Source organism: Sylvia atricapilla, chromosome 3, assembly GCF_009819655.1.
Source record: "Sylvia atricapilla isolate bSylAtr1 chromosome 3, bSylAtr1.pri, whole genome shotgun sequence".
In the NCBI taxonomy this organism is placed as follows: Eukaryota; Metazoa; Chordata; class Aves; order Passeriformes; family Sylviidae; genus Sylvia; species Sylvia atricapilla.
The window spans coordinates 13,857,779-13,873,955 of NC_089142.1; the positions used below are offsets into that span (position 1 = coordinate 13,857,779).

General features: G+C 37.7%; 1 protein-coding gene across 1 annotated transcript in view; it reads right to left on the reverse strand.

The window, feature by feature from the left end:
- Window positions 1-931: 931 nt before the first annotated feature.
- GREB1 (growth regulating estrogen receptor binding 1) overlaps window positions 932-16,177 on the reverse strand; it is a 53,979-nt gene continuing 38,733 nt past the window's right edge. The window contains exons 22-32 of the mRNA XM_066314788.1: window positions 15,664-15,766; window positions 14,790-14,948; window positions 12,836-12,978; window positions 11,912-12,073; window positions 9,920-10,124; window positions 8,939-9,113; window positions 7,805-8,023; window positions 5,359-5,494; window positions 4,611-4,811; window positions 2,951-3,089; window positions 932-1,310 (exon numbers count right to left, since the gene is read on the reverse strand). Coding sequence (XP_066170885.1) covers window positions 1,147-1,310; window positions 2,951-3,089; window positions 4,611-4,811; window positions 5,359-5,494; window positions 7,805-8,023; window positions 8,939-9,113; window positions 9,920-10,124; window positions 11,912-12,073; window positions 12,836-12,978; window positions 14,790-14,948; window positions 15,664-15,766 — 1,806 coding nt within the window. The 3' untranslated portion in view covers window positions 932-1,146. The remainder of the gene's footprint in view (window positions 1,311-2,950; window positions 3,090-4,610; window positions 4,812-5,358; window positions 5,495-7,804; window positions 8,024-8,938; window positions 9,114-9,919; window positions 10,125-11,911; window positions 12,074-12,835; window positions 12,979-14,789; window positions 14,949-15,663; window positions 15,767-16,177) is intronic.

Here is a 16,177-nt window from a genome sequence, read left to right on the forward strand (position 1 = left end):
CAAATATTAGATATCCTCTGACAATGTCTATACTCATCTTTCCTACACCTTGACTGAGTGACGTTAACACTGAGTCTACAAAGACAAACAGGAAGCTTGCAACTTAGAGAGCATTTCCAAACACCAAGACAAAGACAGTGACCACTGATTTAACATTTAGAGCATATGAAATATCACAATGCCCGGTGCTGTTCTAGAACATGTTTTTAGATTTTCACCTGAATTTCTCAGCAATGTAATCTCCATTTCTCACTCCTTTGAAGCACCTTGGCAAGAAAATATCCCCAGAAATTGTATTGGGAGTGTTTTAGAACCATCTCATTTGCTTTCCTGAGTGCACTTGCCTCAGCTTGAAGTCTACAGCCAGTCTACAATTCAGACACAGAACATCACTGTTCTAGAAATATATCACTTGCAGGTCAGTCCCATCATTTGATCTCTTCAGTTATTCAAGTTAATATACTTTCAGATTTAAATGTTCAGATCTCATTTTAGCATCTAACTTGTCAACTCTCTTCCATATGCTAATATAACCAGACATTTAATTAGGCTTCTACTCCAACAGTCCTGCATGGTAAAACTATCCAGTATAGCAGTCATTCCAAAAATTAAAGCTTCAACAGAGTTCCTGCTATTAAAGAAATATTCTTTTCAAATCATCATATAAAAAGCCTACCTGTATCAATCAGAAGTAGTATACTACAGAACTGTACCAACTCCTGTTGCCCTATGCTAACTGTTTGAAAAATAAGTCTTGTAAACCAGAACCTGCTCCTAAATTTACATTTCTTGTTTCTGGAATGTGCAAAAAGTTTCCTAACCCTTTTCTTTATGAACTTGCATGTGGTCGTTTTTGTCACAGAAGAAGTGCACTTATTGAGCTCTCTTCTGATATGAAATGCTTTCCACCATGTAAACCTCTGCGTCTCTGTGAGGAATTAGGGTTGATTTCCATCAGAACATTAAATTAGAAAAGTCACTTCAGAGTTTCTAAATATGATCTTAAACTGTCTGATTAGATGTCATTCTAATAAACAACAGAAAACAGTCCTGTTTCTGGTCAGAAAGCAGAGCCTCTCAACAGTAATTTCATGAGATGGTGGCAATTAGTGTCTTGTGCCATTCAGGAAATGTGTCTCTTTTCAATTAAATATGTCGTCCGGTCAGGAAGAAAAGTGGTCTGTCCTCTTTGGCGTTGGCAGTCTGGAATTCGTCCCGCAGACGGAACTGCCACTCGTCTTCCAGCTCCAACCGGACAACAGTCTGGCGGAGAGAATTGCGATCCTGGCAAATCACACACAGGGTGGCACCTAGGCAAATAGTTCAAAAGAAACTCATGTGAGCATTCCCTTTGTTCTCAGATTACCCGCCTCCCACCACCCTTTGGCATGGAGAATTCCACTCCTTTTACATCAGGATTTACAAATGGACCTGGGAGAAGATTAGGCAACTCAGGTAGGGCTTGAGGAGAGCTATGTTCAGCTACCTATTTGTCAGGATCTTCTTGTGTAACCTGAGGTACCTCATAATCATCTAGTAAACAGGACTAGCAGCACTTTCCATGATCCTTAGCATAGGAAATGTAAAACTGGCAGGTCTCAGGAGGTCATGATAGGTCCTGACAGCAAACCAGATAAAGCCCTACATCCATCCCTGCTGTAGCCCTTCTGATCAGTACCTTTGTTGTGTGAAACCCTCAATCAGCAAAACCCCATTGTGATGGCTAACTAAGTTCTTTGTGCTTTGCTGCCCAGAAATGGTCTAAACATGTCTTTAAAACTAATCATTAATTTTAGTGGTTCTTGGATTGCTGGCAAGAAAGAATCCGGTCTATGTGGCTACAGACACAAGCAAACCCAGAATGCCAAAGTAAAAAAAATCATACTTCAGTAACCAATGCCAACTGTCCTGTCTGGCATGCTGATAACCACTTTAACTTGCATGCATGGCTTCCTGGCTTCTGAGAAAAAGCCTCCTTTAAGAGAAAATAATTACCTCACCAGCAGTCGGTAATCTAAATGAGAGATGGTGAGGTAAATGGTAATGCCCAGGAAAAAGAAAAACACAGCATGTGAAGATAATATAAAGAAACAAGACAGTCACATGGTATTTAATTCTCATGTGACAGTTTAGAAAATCATGTAGACTGCCAGGGGAGATGGAGAAATCCCAAAGCAAACATGCTTTTGTACTACATGATATAAAAGTTGACTGGTTTATGCAAAACGAGACTGACTGGTAGCCTCTGTTTTTGTTCAACAAAGAACACAGCAGTTCATAACAACTCTGCCAGTTTCAAGAGGCACTAACCATGGTGCTCTTCTCCCAGTGATAGTTGTAGCTGAGGGAAACAAATCCCCAGAGCACCAAATGCCTAAGATGGCAGCAGAAGGATCCAAAAGAAGTTTGCAATACGACTGTCTGCAACACAAGTGGAAGTTAGCTGTCTCCACTGCTACACGCCATCATAAGGTTTACATGGAGAAACTGGGCATTAGGAATAAATGTTAAATGAGCCAGTTTCTATTTCTAAAAATAGAAACCAGATTTTGATAGAGGCATGTCAATCACCCATTTGCTATCAAAACATAGAAAAGCTCCAAGAAAACAGTAGGTAAATGCTTCATGCATAAATCTTCAATAGTCAGTTTTCAAACAGAGTAAGGAGTTGTGCACATACTCTAGACAGGATGAGTCCAACATTCCTTCCCATTTGGAAATCTGCAGAACTTATAGCAGTGCCATATGCCAGTTTACTACAGTGCAGAGCCAACATGATCAAGCATCAAAGTTGGGACATATAAAGGCAAATATGAATACATGCACATACATATATATGCGCATATATTAAATAAATATAATAGATTTAAATCACAGATAAAACAGATTTTCCCCACATTCTCAGAGACCATGTCACCTAATTCTTTGTAATAAAATTATTGCAGCTCACCTTTAAGAAAATGAAATTTCTTCAAAAAGCTAGCTACAACAAAGGAGTCGCAGAGGTACAGCAGCAGACCACTGAATGTCAAACCAGAGGAACTGATATTCAGAGAATGAGGCCGAGAACTCACATAGCAAACTGCAATCTGATTGGAGAAGGTGGAAAAAAATTAATCTTTCAAGCTTCCATATGAAGCTTACAGTATTTGCACCTGATTCAAATTCAGACTTGTTTTCCAACTCCAAATATTGTGAGTTTATATTTCCTTCCAAAACTTTACATTACTTATTAACAATATACATAAAGAACAATTCATAACTATGTATTGTGACTACTCATTATTATTGTCATAAGATGTAGATATGCTAAAGTTTGAAAGCTGCAGTAACAATAGCTCCCCACAACCATAATGCTGTGACCTGCCCAGCATATTTTATTTATATGCGAGTAAATACAATAACTCTACAGTCAGACATGGAAAGTACCCTTAGAAATTCTACATTTCATTTACTTTAAGATAGGATTACTCAAGTCAATAGAGTTGTGCATATACATGAATTTATGAAGTTTTCTCTTGCCTAGTTTGTTTTTATGGTTACTCCTGAAATCCACTAGGAATAGGAATATTTACAGCACTCTTTCAGGATTTATAATTTCAGATTTCCATACATGACTTTGTTTCAGAAGCGCCACTGTACTGCTCTAGCTGGGATACATACTCCTCTGGCATAGATCAGCATGACTGAGCAGAGGAAAGCTGAACCACAGCAACTAAGACTCTGTACCAGTATGCCTATTCCATATTCCTTCAATCCTATTGTATCATACTCCAGCACAGGCAGCAATTCCAGAACAAAATCAAAACAATTTCATGTGCTGAATGGGTTAGAGCTGAAAAGATGCAAAGGATGAAGACAGTAACAGTACATTATAGAACAGCATATATATATAACTATATATACAAGCCCTCCCACAGAGCTTGTTTTTCCAAGCAGGGTGGAAACAAAAGCATAAGAACTCAAAATGTTCTGGGAGCAGCATACATGGGAACGTTATTACACAGCTCTTTGGAAAAGAAATTCAGTATACCCAGAAAGACTGAATTTCATTTAGTATCAGTGAAGAGATAAAAACAGTCCCTCTCTCCAGAACCACGCCACCCTAGTACCAAATTTTTATTGACTTATTTGAGTTGAAGTACAACCTTGGCTTTAGGTCCAAACTCATCAGAGAGAGGCGACAGCTCCTGAGACCTAATGTAAACCTCTTCCATTCCAACTGGTTGTGTAGTATTTGATTCTTTGCCTCAGCTTATCAGTCTGAAGTGAACTAAAACATCTGTATATTCGAAGTGCTTTCTAAGGGTTATCTAGTATTTGTTAAACACTCTTGTGGAAGAAATTTTCTGTAGGAAGAGCTGAATTACAGCAGATGGAGAAAACACTTCAAAGACTATATTAGTGTTTAAGATGATTCTAGGATTTCTCTCCATGTACTTAATTGAAGCCTCTGACAGTATGGGACTAAGAATTTGATTTTAACATTATAGGGATGTACCTCATTCTTCAAAGGCTGTGTAACTATTATTAAGGAATACGTCAACTAACCCATCCAAAACAGAGTCTACACATTTCTAGAGCTACTTAGAGATTGCTTTGTTCATTACCTGTGGTCCTAAGTTAAGGTAACAGTCCACAGAAAGCACTGGATGGCTGTAATTCTTCAGTGAGAGAGGGAAGAAGCGATGGCTGTGATACTGGAGATACTTTTCAAGGAGCAACTGAGCAGGTGCTGCCAAGAAGGTGTGCTTGCTGTCAGGAGCACAAATGTACTGAGCAGGGGAGATTGAAACTGGAGTGTCAGATACCTGTGAGGAATAAAATATTTCTCAAACAGATCAATCTTAATCAATCAAGTTGTACTTCTGTAATTGTGGTTTGTATAAAATATCTCTCTACCCTAAAAATCTAAGTTTTACATTAGAAGAAAAGTTGTTCAGTCAAAAAATATATGCTACCAAAACAGTTTCAGTTTCATAAAATTATGTTTGTCCTTATAGTCTTTGAGGTTTCTTCTTTGAACTCAAAGTACTCCTACCTATGAAGTCACATGAAGATGAGCAATTCTATAGCTGTAGATAAAATATCCACATAGTGAATGGTTACTCGGATTGCAAAGAGATACTTTACATGTTTTTTTAAGTTTTAATGAAAAGCTATTAAGGAAAGTTGTATTTATGACAAGAACATTGTGGATTTCAGAAATAAATAACTAAAAAAAGGCCCATGCGGCAGACACATCCCATTACTGGCAACAGATGATGCACCAAAAGATCTCAGTTCTCCTGGTTAAAAAAGACAAAAAAGGAGAAAGGAAAATTTTCACAATGGTGCGACAGAGGTCTCAGTTCCCACCTTAGACTTTATGTGGAAGGATCGTTGACCTCCTACTGCAATTTGCTTTTTCATGACATTGAAGTGGTTGAACCGACAGATGAGAAGGCCAGCACTGTGGACACGCAAGTTGAAGTCAACATCATCACATGTAAATCTGGAAACAAAAAAATCATAGCAGGAATGTTTCTCATCACACACTGACAAATATAAGCACTCAGAGCCTTTGATCAGCACCATAGAAAGGACAGGTATCAAACATATTGACTCTCCACCAGTGACCATCAGTCAGAGAAAGGGGTTCAGCTTTCTAAAAATAAACTAAGCTAGAATCAATTTCAGAAGACCAGAATGAGGGAGAAAAGCACTTAGGGAGGGAAATCATTGAAAGCATAAAGTGGAAAGGCAGTAAATTGCTAAGGAAAATATCCAGGAGTTAAAACGTTTTCTTTGCCTTCTACTACAATAATGGAGTCATAAGAAGTTGCTACATACTATACTACCACAAATACAGTCAAGGAAATTAATTTCTTTGACTTCCATGAAAATGGATGAGGCCCTACATTTGATTTATCAAATGCACAGAAGTATCTGACTACTCATTTTTCCCTCAAAATATGAATATCTGGCAATTTTTTCCATGTTGCTCTACAGAACTAATGTAATTTTATTTTAGAAAACTATTTGAAGGCAGGGAGTCTTTATACAAGAGAACTGCTGAGACACAGGAAAAGATTAAGCAGAATGAGGTCAAACATCCTTCAGTTAAGTTTGACCCATTTAAAAAATATGATGGAACAAAATAAAAGGTAAACTCCTAAAGCTGACTAAATTCAAATACTCTGATCTCAGGAAAATTCAGACTCAGTTCTCCATTTTAAATATATTTATTACAAAGGAAACAGGATGATGTGCAGAGCCACTGGATTGACATCCAGGGCTTGAATTTAAGCAAACTGAGCAATCAGTGCAACAGTCAACATCAGTGGGAAACATGGCATTCAGTTATAGGTTTTAAACGTTTTGGCTTTGATCTTAGCAATGTCTACATGGTTACTTGATATCCCTGACTGTCACTGTCTCTGTGTTTTAAAATGTGCCTTTTCCTTGCCCAAGCTTGGAATGTCATACAATACTTCACACTCAGCAGTACCCACACAGGATTACCATGAGCCTCATGTGGTTCAAAGACAGGCAGGAAATGGGTGGTGTGATGTGGCATTCCTGACATTTTAACATTGTTGCTTTTACTCATATCATTTTGCTTTATTGTCGTTGTCTCCATTTGCCCTTCATACATAATGTTTGATAAGGTAACACACTTAGGCAGCCTGGTAGCACAGTTCTCTACTAGGAGATGCACAGGAGCAAATTTGTTCTTTTCAGATGTCAGGCTGCTGACGATAGAAATATAAATCATCTGTTTATTCAGAAAATAATTAAAGCATAATGCTTCCTTGCAGTTACAGGTAAGCTTGGGCTTCAAAAGATATCATCCTGAGTTAGCAGAGCTCTTCTGAAAAGCACAGTGACTGATATTCAGTTACCTAAGTGTGTAGCTGTGTAGAGACCTTTTAATTAGTTGGGCTGTCCTACCCAGCTTACAGAATACCACACATTTCATGTCACACCTGCCAGCCCCATATGGATGCCTTCTGTATTTTAAGGCACTGAAAGACCAGTTTTAGACAAGTGAATCCTACCTTGAGCAATATATATGCACTTCATTCTGTTGTAATAAATGCATGTCCCTCAAAAATGGGAGGAAACCCATAGTTTATTTCACACAGGTCAGTGAAATTCTGTGAGGCTATGAAGCTAGTGAATACAGTTCTGTTAATTGTGGTAATGTTTTGTATGACAAAATTATAATCTGATATATCCTAAGTGGCACAATAAATGAAAAAATGGGATTTCTGAGACAGCTGAATGTGAGAAACAATCACCAATGTGAACAAGACCTGTCTATTCTTTTTTTCTCATTGTTCTGATGAGCACACATGAGGTATGCTGCAGTGTTGTGCTACTCAGGGTAAAAAGCCCAGATACATACATACATACATACATACATACATACATACATATATATATATATATATATATATATAAATAAATATATCAGAATGAGATTTGGTTATGCACCATTCATCCATACATCCCTGTTTCCTTTGGAAGGTAGAGCAGTTAGGCAGATAAGAAAGGAAGTATTTACCAAAGGCCACCAGGAGTGCAGAGCACACTGCTGACTGTGTCTACCCTGTCACTCAGTTATCACTGTTTTATTTGGAACTGTAGAAATTAATGTCTTTTTCCAACTTCTGGCAGCTTGGGAAGGATTTGAATCACCATTAACATAACAAAATCTGTCTGCGTGTCATTCACAACCTCCCTAAAATAACAAGAGCTTTTGTAAAACTTCCTTTATTTGGTTCATTTCCTCTGCTGAAAGTGCTACTGATTCACTTACCTGTTCTGATTGTACTGTACATTCTGTGTCAGATCCACATTCAGCATAATGAAGTCATGCACATGGCAGCAGGAGAATGGTTCCTTGATCTCAGCACTGTTTGTTTTACTGGACCATTTCCTCATCCCAATTAGGGCATAATGAGTGACATTGGGAGTTGCTTCAATATGTTGCAGAATTTGCTTCAGGGAAACATTCCTTTCAGTCCATCTATAGTCACTACAATAATTATGAAAATGTGTTAATTTTAAAATACACAGAGAATATTCAGATTCTCTTTCAGCTGAAGAGCAATTTTTAACAGTTGGATGTTATTATGACTTTCAGGTAGATAACTTCAGCATTGTCTTACTTTACTGTATTTTTTTGTCTCTCACTCTAGTTAAAATTAACTGGCACTTATGTGGTGGGGACTGGTATGACAGATTTGAAACTTAGTCTAGATCTCTGAAAATATTCACTCAAATATGTAAACTTTCAAAGTTACCGAGATAGTATTCCAATGAATCTTAGAGGGTTGCTGACTTGTGTGTAATTTAAGCACGAAGTATTAAGACCCTTCTAGCCCACCTCTAGAGCCCATAAATCTCAGTTTTCATTGGGTTTCATTCTCTCTGAAAGTTTGCTGTAAGTTCTGCATGGCCTGTTCAGGGAATAGATAAAAATATCCAGCACAAACAATATTCTAAAGTAATGAAAATAAAAATACTAGTTCAGGGATTTGGAAAACTCGTAAAGGAGACAGACTGGGACTGACAAAAGAGCCAAAGGAAATCGGTTGCACAACTTGCACAGAATTGGCATCTAGCTTTCCTAGAAAAATCTGGTGAAAAATGGACATGTGAGTATCCATGCTGTCCTGTTTACAGAATCTGAAGTCTGCAGTCCAAGTAACTCTAGCTTGAACAGTGGCTGCTGCAGGGCACATAAATCCTCAGGGAACAGGAATGAAAAACAGGTGCTATACTACATGCTATGCAAAGACAGATGCCTAGTAAAGTACTCTCCCTGGGAAATATATAATTCTCTGCATTTACAGGGTAGAAATTGTAGTGTAGCAAGCATAATTTCAAAATTACATGCAGAGAAAGGTTGAAAGAGATCAACTGACAAAGCATATATTACACTATTTACCTTTTCCTTTCTCCTGAACAATCAACTTCTACTGCATTCCACATAACACAGGAGTCATCCGAAATGACAATGAAAGGCCAAATATCCTGGGGTTTTATCCCCAGCTCTTCCTGCCGATTCCGTTCAAGCTCCAGGTTATGATAAGACAACTCTTTTATCAGGAAGTGTGCAGCACCTGAAACCATAGGCATAAACCTCCAGATTAAAAATAGGGGCAGAAACTGTTTGCTTTTAACTCAGAAGCCTTTTGAAGTGAATATTTCTGCAGACAAGGGTATAAATCACTGAAGATTTTAACACCTCACCACCACCCAGAGCCAATTTACTTTGTCACTTGCCAAGCAAGTGCTTTAAAGAACCACATTGGGAAGGATGAAAAATGAGGCCTGACTTCTGTGGTAAAGATTTGCTAGTGTCTTAAGGATTTTTTGAGAACTTCTTTTAAGCTGTCAATATTTGTGTCTGTTAGCTTCTCTTAGTGCAAAGAGTTAGAGATGTTGCCTGACCAGCTGAATGACATTGGAAATTGTCCCTGATGATCTATTTTGAATGTTTGTCACTACTGCTGTATATAAGTTGTTCCAGCAGCACAAGCAAAGGGTTGAATATTTCACAGATGTTAAATTAGCAGAACCTCCTAAGGGATGTACCCAACCAGAGCAACACTGCCCATGCAAAGATTATGCAAGTTATTTCCACAAGGAAACAAATCCATAACTCCGTCTGAGTTTTAACACTCTCAGTGTCTTTCAAAGACAGTAGAAGAGTTAAGTATTTCTAGGGTGCAATTCATTGAGCTTATTTTAGGTGTCCTGGATTAAGAGAAGTGCATCTTCAGCTGTGATTTGTCTTCAGAGGGAATCAAGATCACCAGATCAGACATCCTAGCTGCAAGGTGTGTGTCTATATTTCACTGTTGAAAAACAACACCTCAAGGACCACATTTTTGTCCACGTCTTTTAGAATTTTTGTTGCACTTACCTACTCCTGCACTGTTGAAAATGCTTGGAAGAACAAGCATGATGTGGTTGGGCCAATACTTCTTATATATGGCCATTTCATACTCCTTGACAACTAAAACATGCAAATGACTGGCTCCATCCATTGCATGATATAAATTGAAAAGTCCATGTTCATGACGACCAGTGGTGGGAGTAAAAGTGGGGCTTTTTATGTAATCTTCACTCTGTGGGTAAAAAGAAGTGTGAGCTTCTGTATTAATCCAGAGAGACAAAGGAGAAATAGATTCTTCAAGAGAATAAATCAGATCCACTAACACTAGACAAACTGACACATTTTAAACTTCCTTTATAGGAAAATAAACAACTTTTATAAGGACTTTTATATTTGACTGATGAGAGTGTGGTGGAATGGACAGGACTGCTAACCTTGACCTGCCAAGTGCAGAGGTACCTTGAGGCTAGATCTGGAAGAGGATTTGGGTCCATATGATAGAGGACAGTAAGAAACACACTACTCCAAAACTACAGTACAGCTTTTCTGACTGGAGCAAGGGAATAGAAAAAAGAAGCAAATGGAGAATAGTCCTTAAATGTCAAAGCCGCAAACCAGGTCAATGGCAGAAGTAAGAAAGGAATCCACAAGGACTCAGTGCACCGTTCTGACCATGTATCCAAGAACAAGTTTACTGGGTGAGGGAGAGCAGGAGATGTCATTCTTACATTGCTGTTGTGTTTCTGTCTAGGTTCTTCTATTTAAAACTTGAACTGGAGGGTGATTTATTAATGTTTATTGGAAGCAGCTTATTTTCTCCAGGATAGAAGTGCTACTGCTTACTGCTGTTCCATAAATTTCTTCAATACTCCAAGCAGTGTGGCCTGAGCAAGGCACAGCTTCACCTTAGACATGGGTGTCAGGAATCTCTGTAAAGGTCAACATCTCTGCACAGGTGGGGCCTCACCTTGAATGTTGTGTGCAATTTTGAGCACCACAATATAAGAAAGATATTAGACTATTAGAGAGGGTGCAAAGAAAGGCAGCAAAAGTGGTGAAGAGCCTTGTGGGGAAGCTGTATGAGGAGTGTCTGAGGTCACTTGGTCTGTTCAGCTTGGAGGAGACTGAAGGGAGACCTCACTGCAGCTACAACTTCCTTGTGAGGGAAAGAAAAAGGGCAGGCACTGATGTCTTTTCTCTGTGACTAAGGACATGACCTGAGGGAATGGCCTGAAGTTGTGTCAGGGAGGTTTAGGTTGGATATTAGGAAAAGGTTCTTCACCCAGAGGGTGGTTGGGCACTGAACAGGCTCCCCAGGGCAGTGGTCACAGCACCAGCCTGGCAGAGCTCAGGAAGTGCTTGGATAGTGCTCTCAGGCACAGGGTGTGACTCCTGGGGATGGTGCTGTGCAGAGCCAGCAGTGGGACTCAGTGATCCTTGTGGGTCTCTTCCAATTCAGCTTATTCTGTGATTCTGTAGTCAGAGTTTGCAGAGCCTGCCAAAAAGATGACTTTACAAAGCTTTTTCTACAAGCGTGACATGTGATTCTTTATACAGTCTTGAAGCCATGACTAACATTCTTTAAAAGTGTCACTTTTATATGAAAGTAAATGAGCATTTATGCAGAATAAAACAGGATATTCCACTGCTTTTCTCTACAGAAAAAATCCTTCCTCTTACTAATGGTATGATAAATGAAATAATATATTTGAGTTTCTTTGCAGAAACTATTCACACTTTAACATCTTAAACCCATAACCAAAGACCTTTTGTCACAGATAAGACTGTTTATACCAAAGGATCAACCTTGACTACGAGCAAAAGAGCTTATTAGTGTCTCGACAATTCTTTTTCACATATCCCTTTCTGGGAGAAAATACAAGCTTAGCATAAGCACATCTTCATTGTCTCTTGACAGTAGGAATACTACTATAGAGAATGCTGATTCAACAAATTTTGAAATTGGTGGTGTCTCTCTCCTATATATGGCCATAAGTATAAGTAAAAATATTAATCTACCTTATCTGTGACTAGTGGTAGCCTCATACTCTCCAGTTGTCTTCCTGGTTGGCTAAAGACAAAATGATGCTCCTTTGATTTTGGAATGATAAAATGCAGCTGTATCTCTTCTCCCAGCATAGAATAAGAAAAGGCAAATGCATGCAGAGTGGACTCATAAATCTAAGGATGGGAAAAAATATGATAATTCCAGTTAAAGTCAAACCCCAAGGTCTCAGTGTAGTTTATATATATTTATAGCATTGCCAAACAGATTACAGTCACTTACTGTATGACATTAGATTTAACTTCATTATTCATAAGTGCTAAGCAATATTCCCTAGGCTAGACATTACACTAAAAAAAATACACATTAAAGTGGTCCCTCTTTTGAAACCGTTGTTTCAGCTTTGTCCTGCAGATGGTACCAATACTTACAGGCCCTCCTGGCCTTCAGAAATACTGGCACATAAAAACCAGGATTTGCATTGCTGACACCTTCTTCCTCACATGATAATAGGCAAGAAATTAGAGGGCTACTCTGAGTAAAAGAAAGTTGTACACCACACATTGACTACTCTGTGCTGGACTAGTCCTGTATCAGAAGTAGCATCTGTTGCAGTTACTCATGTGCAAACTTTTTCCACTTAAGCAAAGCCCAGTGGAAAGCTTACTGGGAAAGTAGTTTTCACTGGCAGGGGAGATGCAGATCACAGCACTGAATAAACTAGTGTAAATGGCACAAGCATTGGTCCTCTGGTCTCCCCAGACTGCAGCCTTGTCAAGGTAAGCAAACTTCAAGAAATAACAAAATCTGTAAATCAGCTGTATGTGTACACACGTACAACTTCTAAGCCAATTAAAATACAGTGAATGTACACAAACTGTGTTTGGGTTGTTGTGCTTCAGCGTCTGATCTGCAGAGTAAAATCTAGAAATCTTTACCTGGTACCTGGGATTGAAACCCATATACTGATGACACTGTTCACAGTGATGGTAGGTGTTATATGCTGCATACTTGGACAATCTCATCCTCGTTGTTTGACGGCATGTGTACGTATCTTCCTGTCTCCTGCTCGTTGATCTGTCTATTAAGAAAAGAAACAAATTAAATGTAACATATATTCAAGGCTAAAATATATTCTCTTGTGACAGACTGTTTCTGTCACTGAAATCAGCTTCCAGGAAAACTGGCAGTATAAAACACCTACAAAACAAACTACAAATGCATTCTGAGCACAGTGTGTTTTACAAAATTGCTATGTACAGCAAAGAGAAATACAAAGAATTATCTACAAATTCATGATTATGATAATTCAGTACAGATTTTCACATAAAGCTGAGATGTGAGCAATGCCTGATCATTAAAATTTTCCTTGTTGCTATTATTGGTAGAATGCTTACAAAAGCAATAAAGAGTAAAGAATAGCCTTATGACATTTGCCATTCTGTGACAGACATCACAGTAAATTATATGAAATGAATTCAGCAGTTTAGTGATGTTGCTCCTTTAGTGTATATCCGTATTTTTCAAAGGATCCCCTTTTTGAGAGACTGAGGGAAGATGAGATGTATTTTCTGCTGAAAAGGACTTGGCTATTTAATCTTCCACTTAGATTTTCAGCACCAGATCAGGTTCCTCAGAGCTGTTCCTTGTCATCTTAAGTTTTAAAAATCACCAAGAGTGGAGTTTTCTTTATCTCTCTGGGCAACCTGCTCTGCGGTTCGACCACTTTTATTCTGCAAATATTTTTCACACTGTCTAATTGTAACTTCCCCTATGGCAACTTGTGACTGTTGTTTCTTGTCATTCTGCTGTGTATCTATAATATCGTTATCTATAATATCTATATATCAATATATCTATATATCTATTTTATCTATAGTTATCTATAATATTTATAGTTTGTGTCTACAAATTCCTATTAGAAAGTTGAAGACAGCATTCAGATGCACCTGCTGGACTTCCTCAGATGAAACAAACCCAATTCACTCCAATTTACTTCATATCCTGGTGGCTGTTCATTGGCCTCACTTCTCTATGTCAATGTCTTTCTCATATTGAGAGGCCAAAAACTTGACAGAATACCCAGATATGGCCTCAGAGTTGCCATTACAGAAGAAAAATCAATTTCCTTGACCTGTTGCTAGATTATTAATAAGCCAGTGACCCAGTGGAGAACTGGTGATGCATGTTCAAATTATTGTTGACCAGGACCATCAAGTCACCTTGATCAAAGCTGCTGTCTATAGAGCTGGCCCCAAATTTGTACAGCTGGATAAAATTGTTCTATCTCAAGTGCAAAGGGCAGGTTTGCTGAACTGTTCAGCAGGGTCCTGTTCCTGAGGTTCCACGTCTCCAGCCTGCCAAGGTCTTTCTAAATGGCAATTTTTCTGAATGGCAGTATTCCTCCCTGCTACCCAGTACCAGGCTTGTGTATGTCCAGCTGGCTAATTCAGAGGACTAATTCACACATCAATACTCCAGGAATCTAGATCTGGGCATGTTCATCTCATGCTTTCCAAACCTGACCTAAAACCTAAAAAATAAACCTATAGATACTTTTAAGTATAAAACTAACTTTATACACATAAATCACTGCATTGCTACAGAGCAGGACAATGTTACTTTATAAAATCATTCAAATACACAAACTTACTCTGGAATTAGAGATTTTTTAATGAAAGACTATCTATATAATATTCCATAAGTAATTTATAACAGTCATACTCTGGTATTTAATCTGGGAAAATTGAAATCTTTTTTCACTATTACTTAAAATTACTTAATCAAAAGCAATTCTGATATTTTAACTCTGCTTAAAAGTTTAACAAGATTCTCACATTAAAAGCAAATAAATACACATACATGTAGCAATCAGAATTTTAAAATTCTAACCTTCACTGTTTATAGTCTGAAGCTTTGAACAAATCAGACTTGCATCTTCATATTTTGGATCATGGATGGTGTAGTCAAAAGGCATCTTCCTAAACGTCTCCAAATCTGGCCACATATCTCCAGGCTGATGGTAGTATTGATCAGATTCTTCTTTTATGTCTATGATATTATTGAAAAATAAGAATTCAGAATTTTTTAAGCTCTTTATATTGTTATAGATGGTTTTGCTGTACCTATTATTCCTGCCTCATTTTTTCTTTCATTAGTCTGATGACACAATGACACAATATCATTATGCATCAAGAGGTAAACTTTTGCAGAAATGTACCTTGCACCTCAATGCAACTCTGCCTTTTGAAAATTATCTTCATGTCCTGTCTGAGCTACAGAAATACATCTGGAAACACAGAGGAGTAATGCACTGTAAATAAAGCAAATTTGGACTAAAATTAGGTATTAGAGAGCAGAAACTTCCTTCCCTCAGGTAGTCTTGTATAATAAGAAAATATGACATTTCTCCTCATGGTATAAATTTGCTGAAATGTAAATGATTCCTTTTATATGCTTTACCATTAAAGTTCATTCCAATTCTACACTGAAAACCAATGGCTGGATATAATTTAATACACATAAATACTGTTGATCCCTTTCCACAAAATATAGAGGTATTTTCTTTGCTTACAGAGAAGATGACTAAATTCTAAAAGATCAATAAAATAATAAAATAATCTAAAGTATCAGTATATTTAAATAATGTAAAGTAATTGCAAAGGTGAGTAGGATAAAATAGGCTTAGAATATACAGACAGCTATATTTCAAGTTAGAATAACGTATTTCTATTGTCTTCAGAATATTTCTATATCAGGAACTTACTAATGTTGATTTCTTCCTCATCATAAAGATCCACTTCTGTCAATCTAATCAGCATTCTGGACAAAATACTGAGGAACTGCAGATAGGCACCTGTTTTTCCTATCTGTAAACATATAAATTAGAAAAAAAGAGTAAACTTTTGCTTTTCATCATGTTAATTTTCCACATGTCTGGAAACTGTAGCTGTTGTGAAACTGAGTATTAATACTCAGTGCTTGGATATCCTTGTTATTTGCATATTCCTTGGCATAAATGAAAAACCTAGTGTTCAACAGTTTTATTCTGTCTGTGCAGGAGCCTAGCTGGAAAACACATTTTATATCACAGGTCTAATTATGGGCCCACACACAAGAATTTTCTCTCCTGATGTTATAGTTTTCACACAGGCAAAAACATTTAAAAATACAAGCTCATAAAATGTACAAAACCCCCTCAAATTACAAGAAAACTGAATAATTATCCCAACCCTTTCATTTCCATATGATTTACAACTACATTGCCTGCTCCTGAAGTA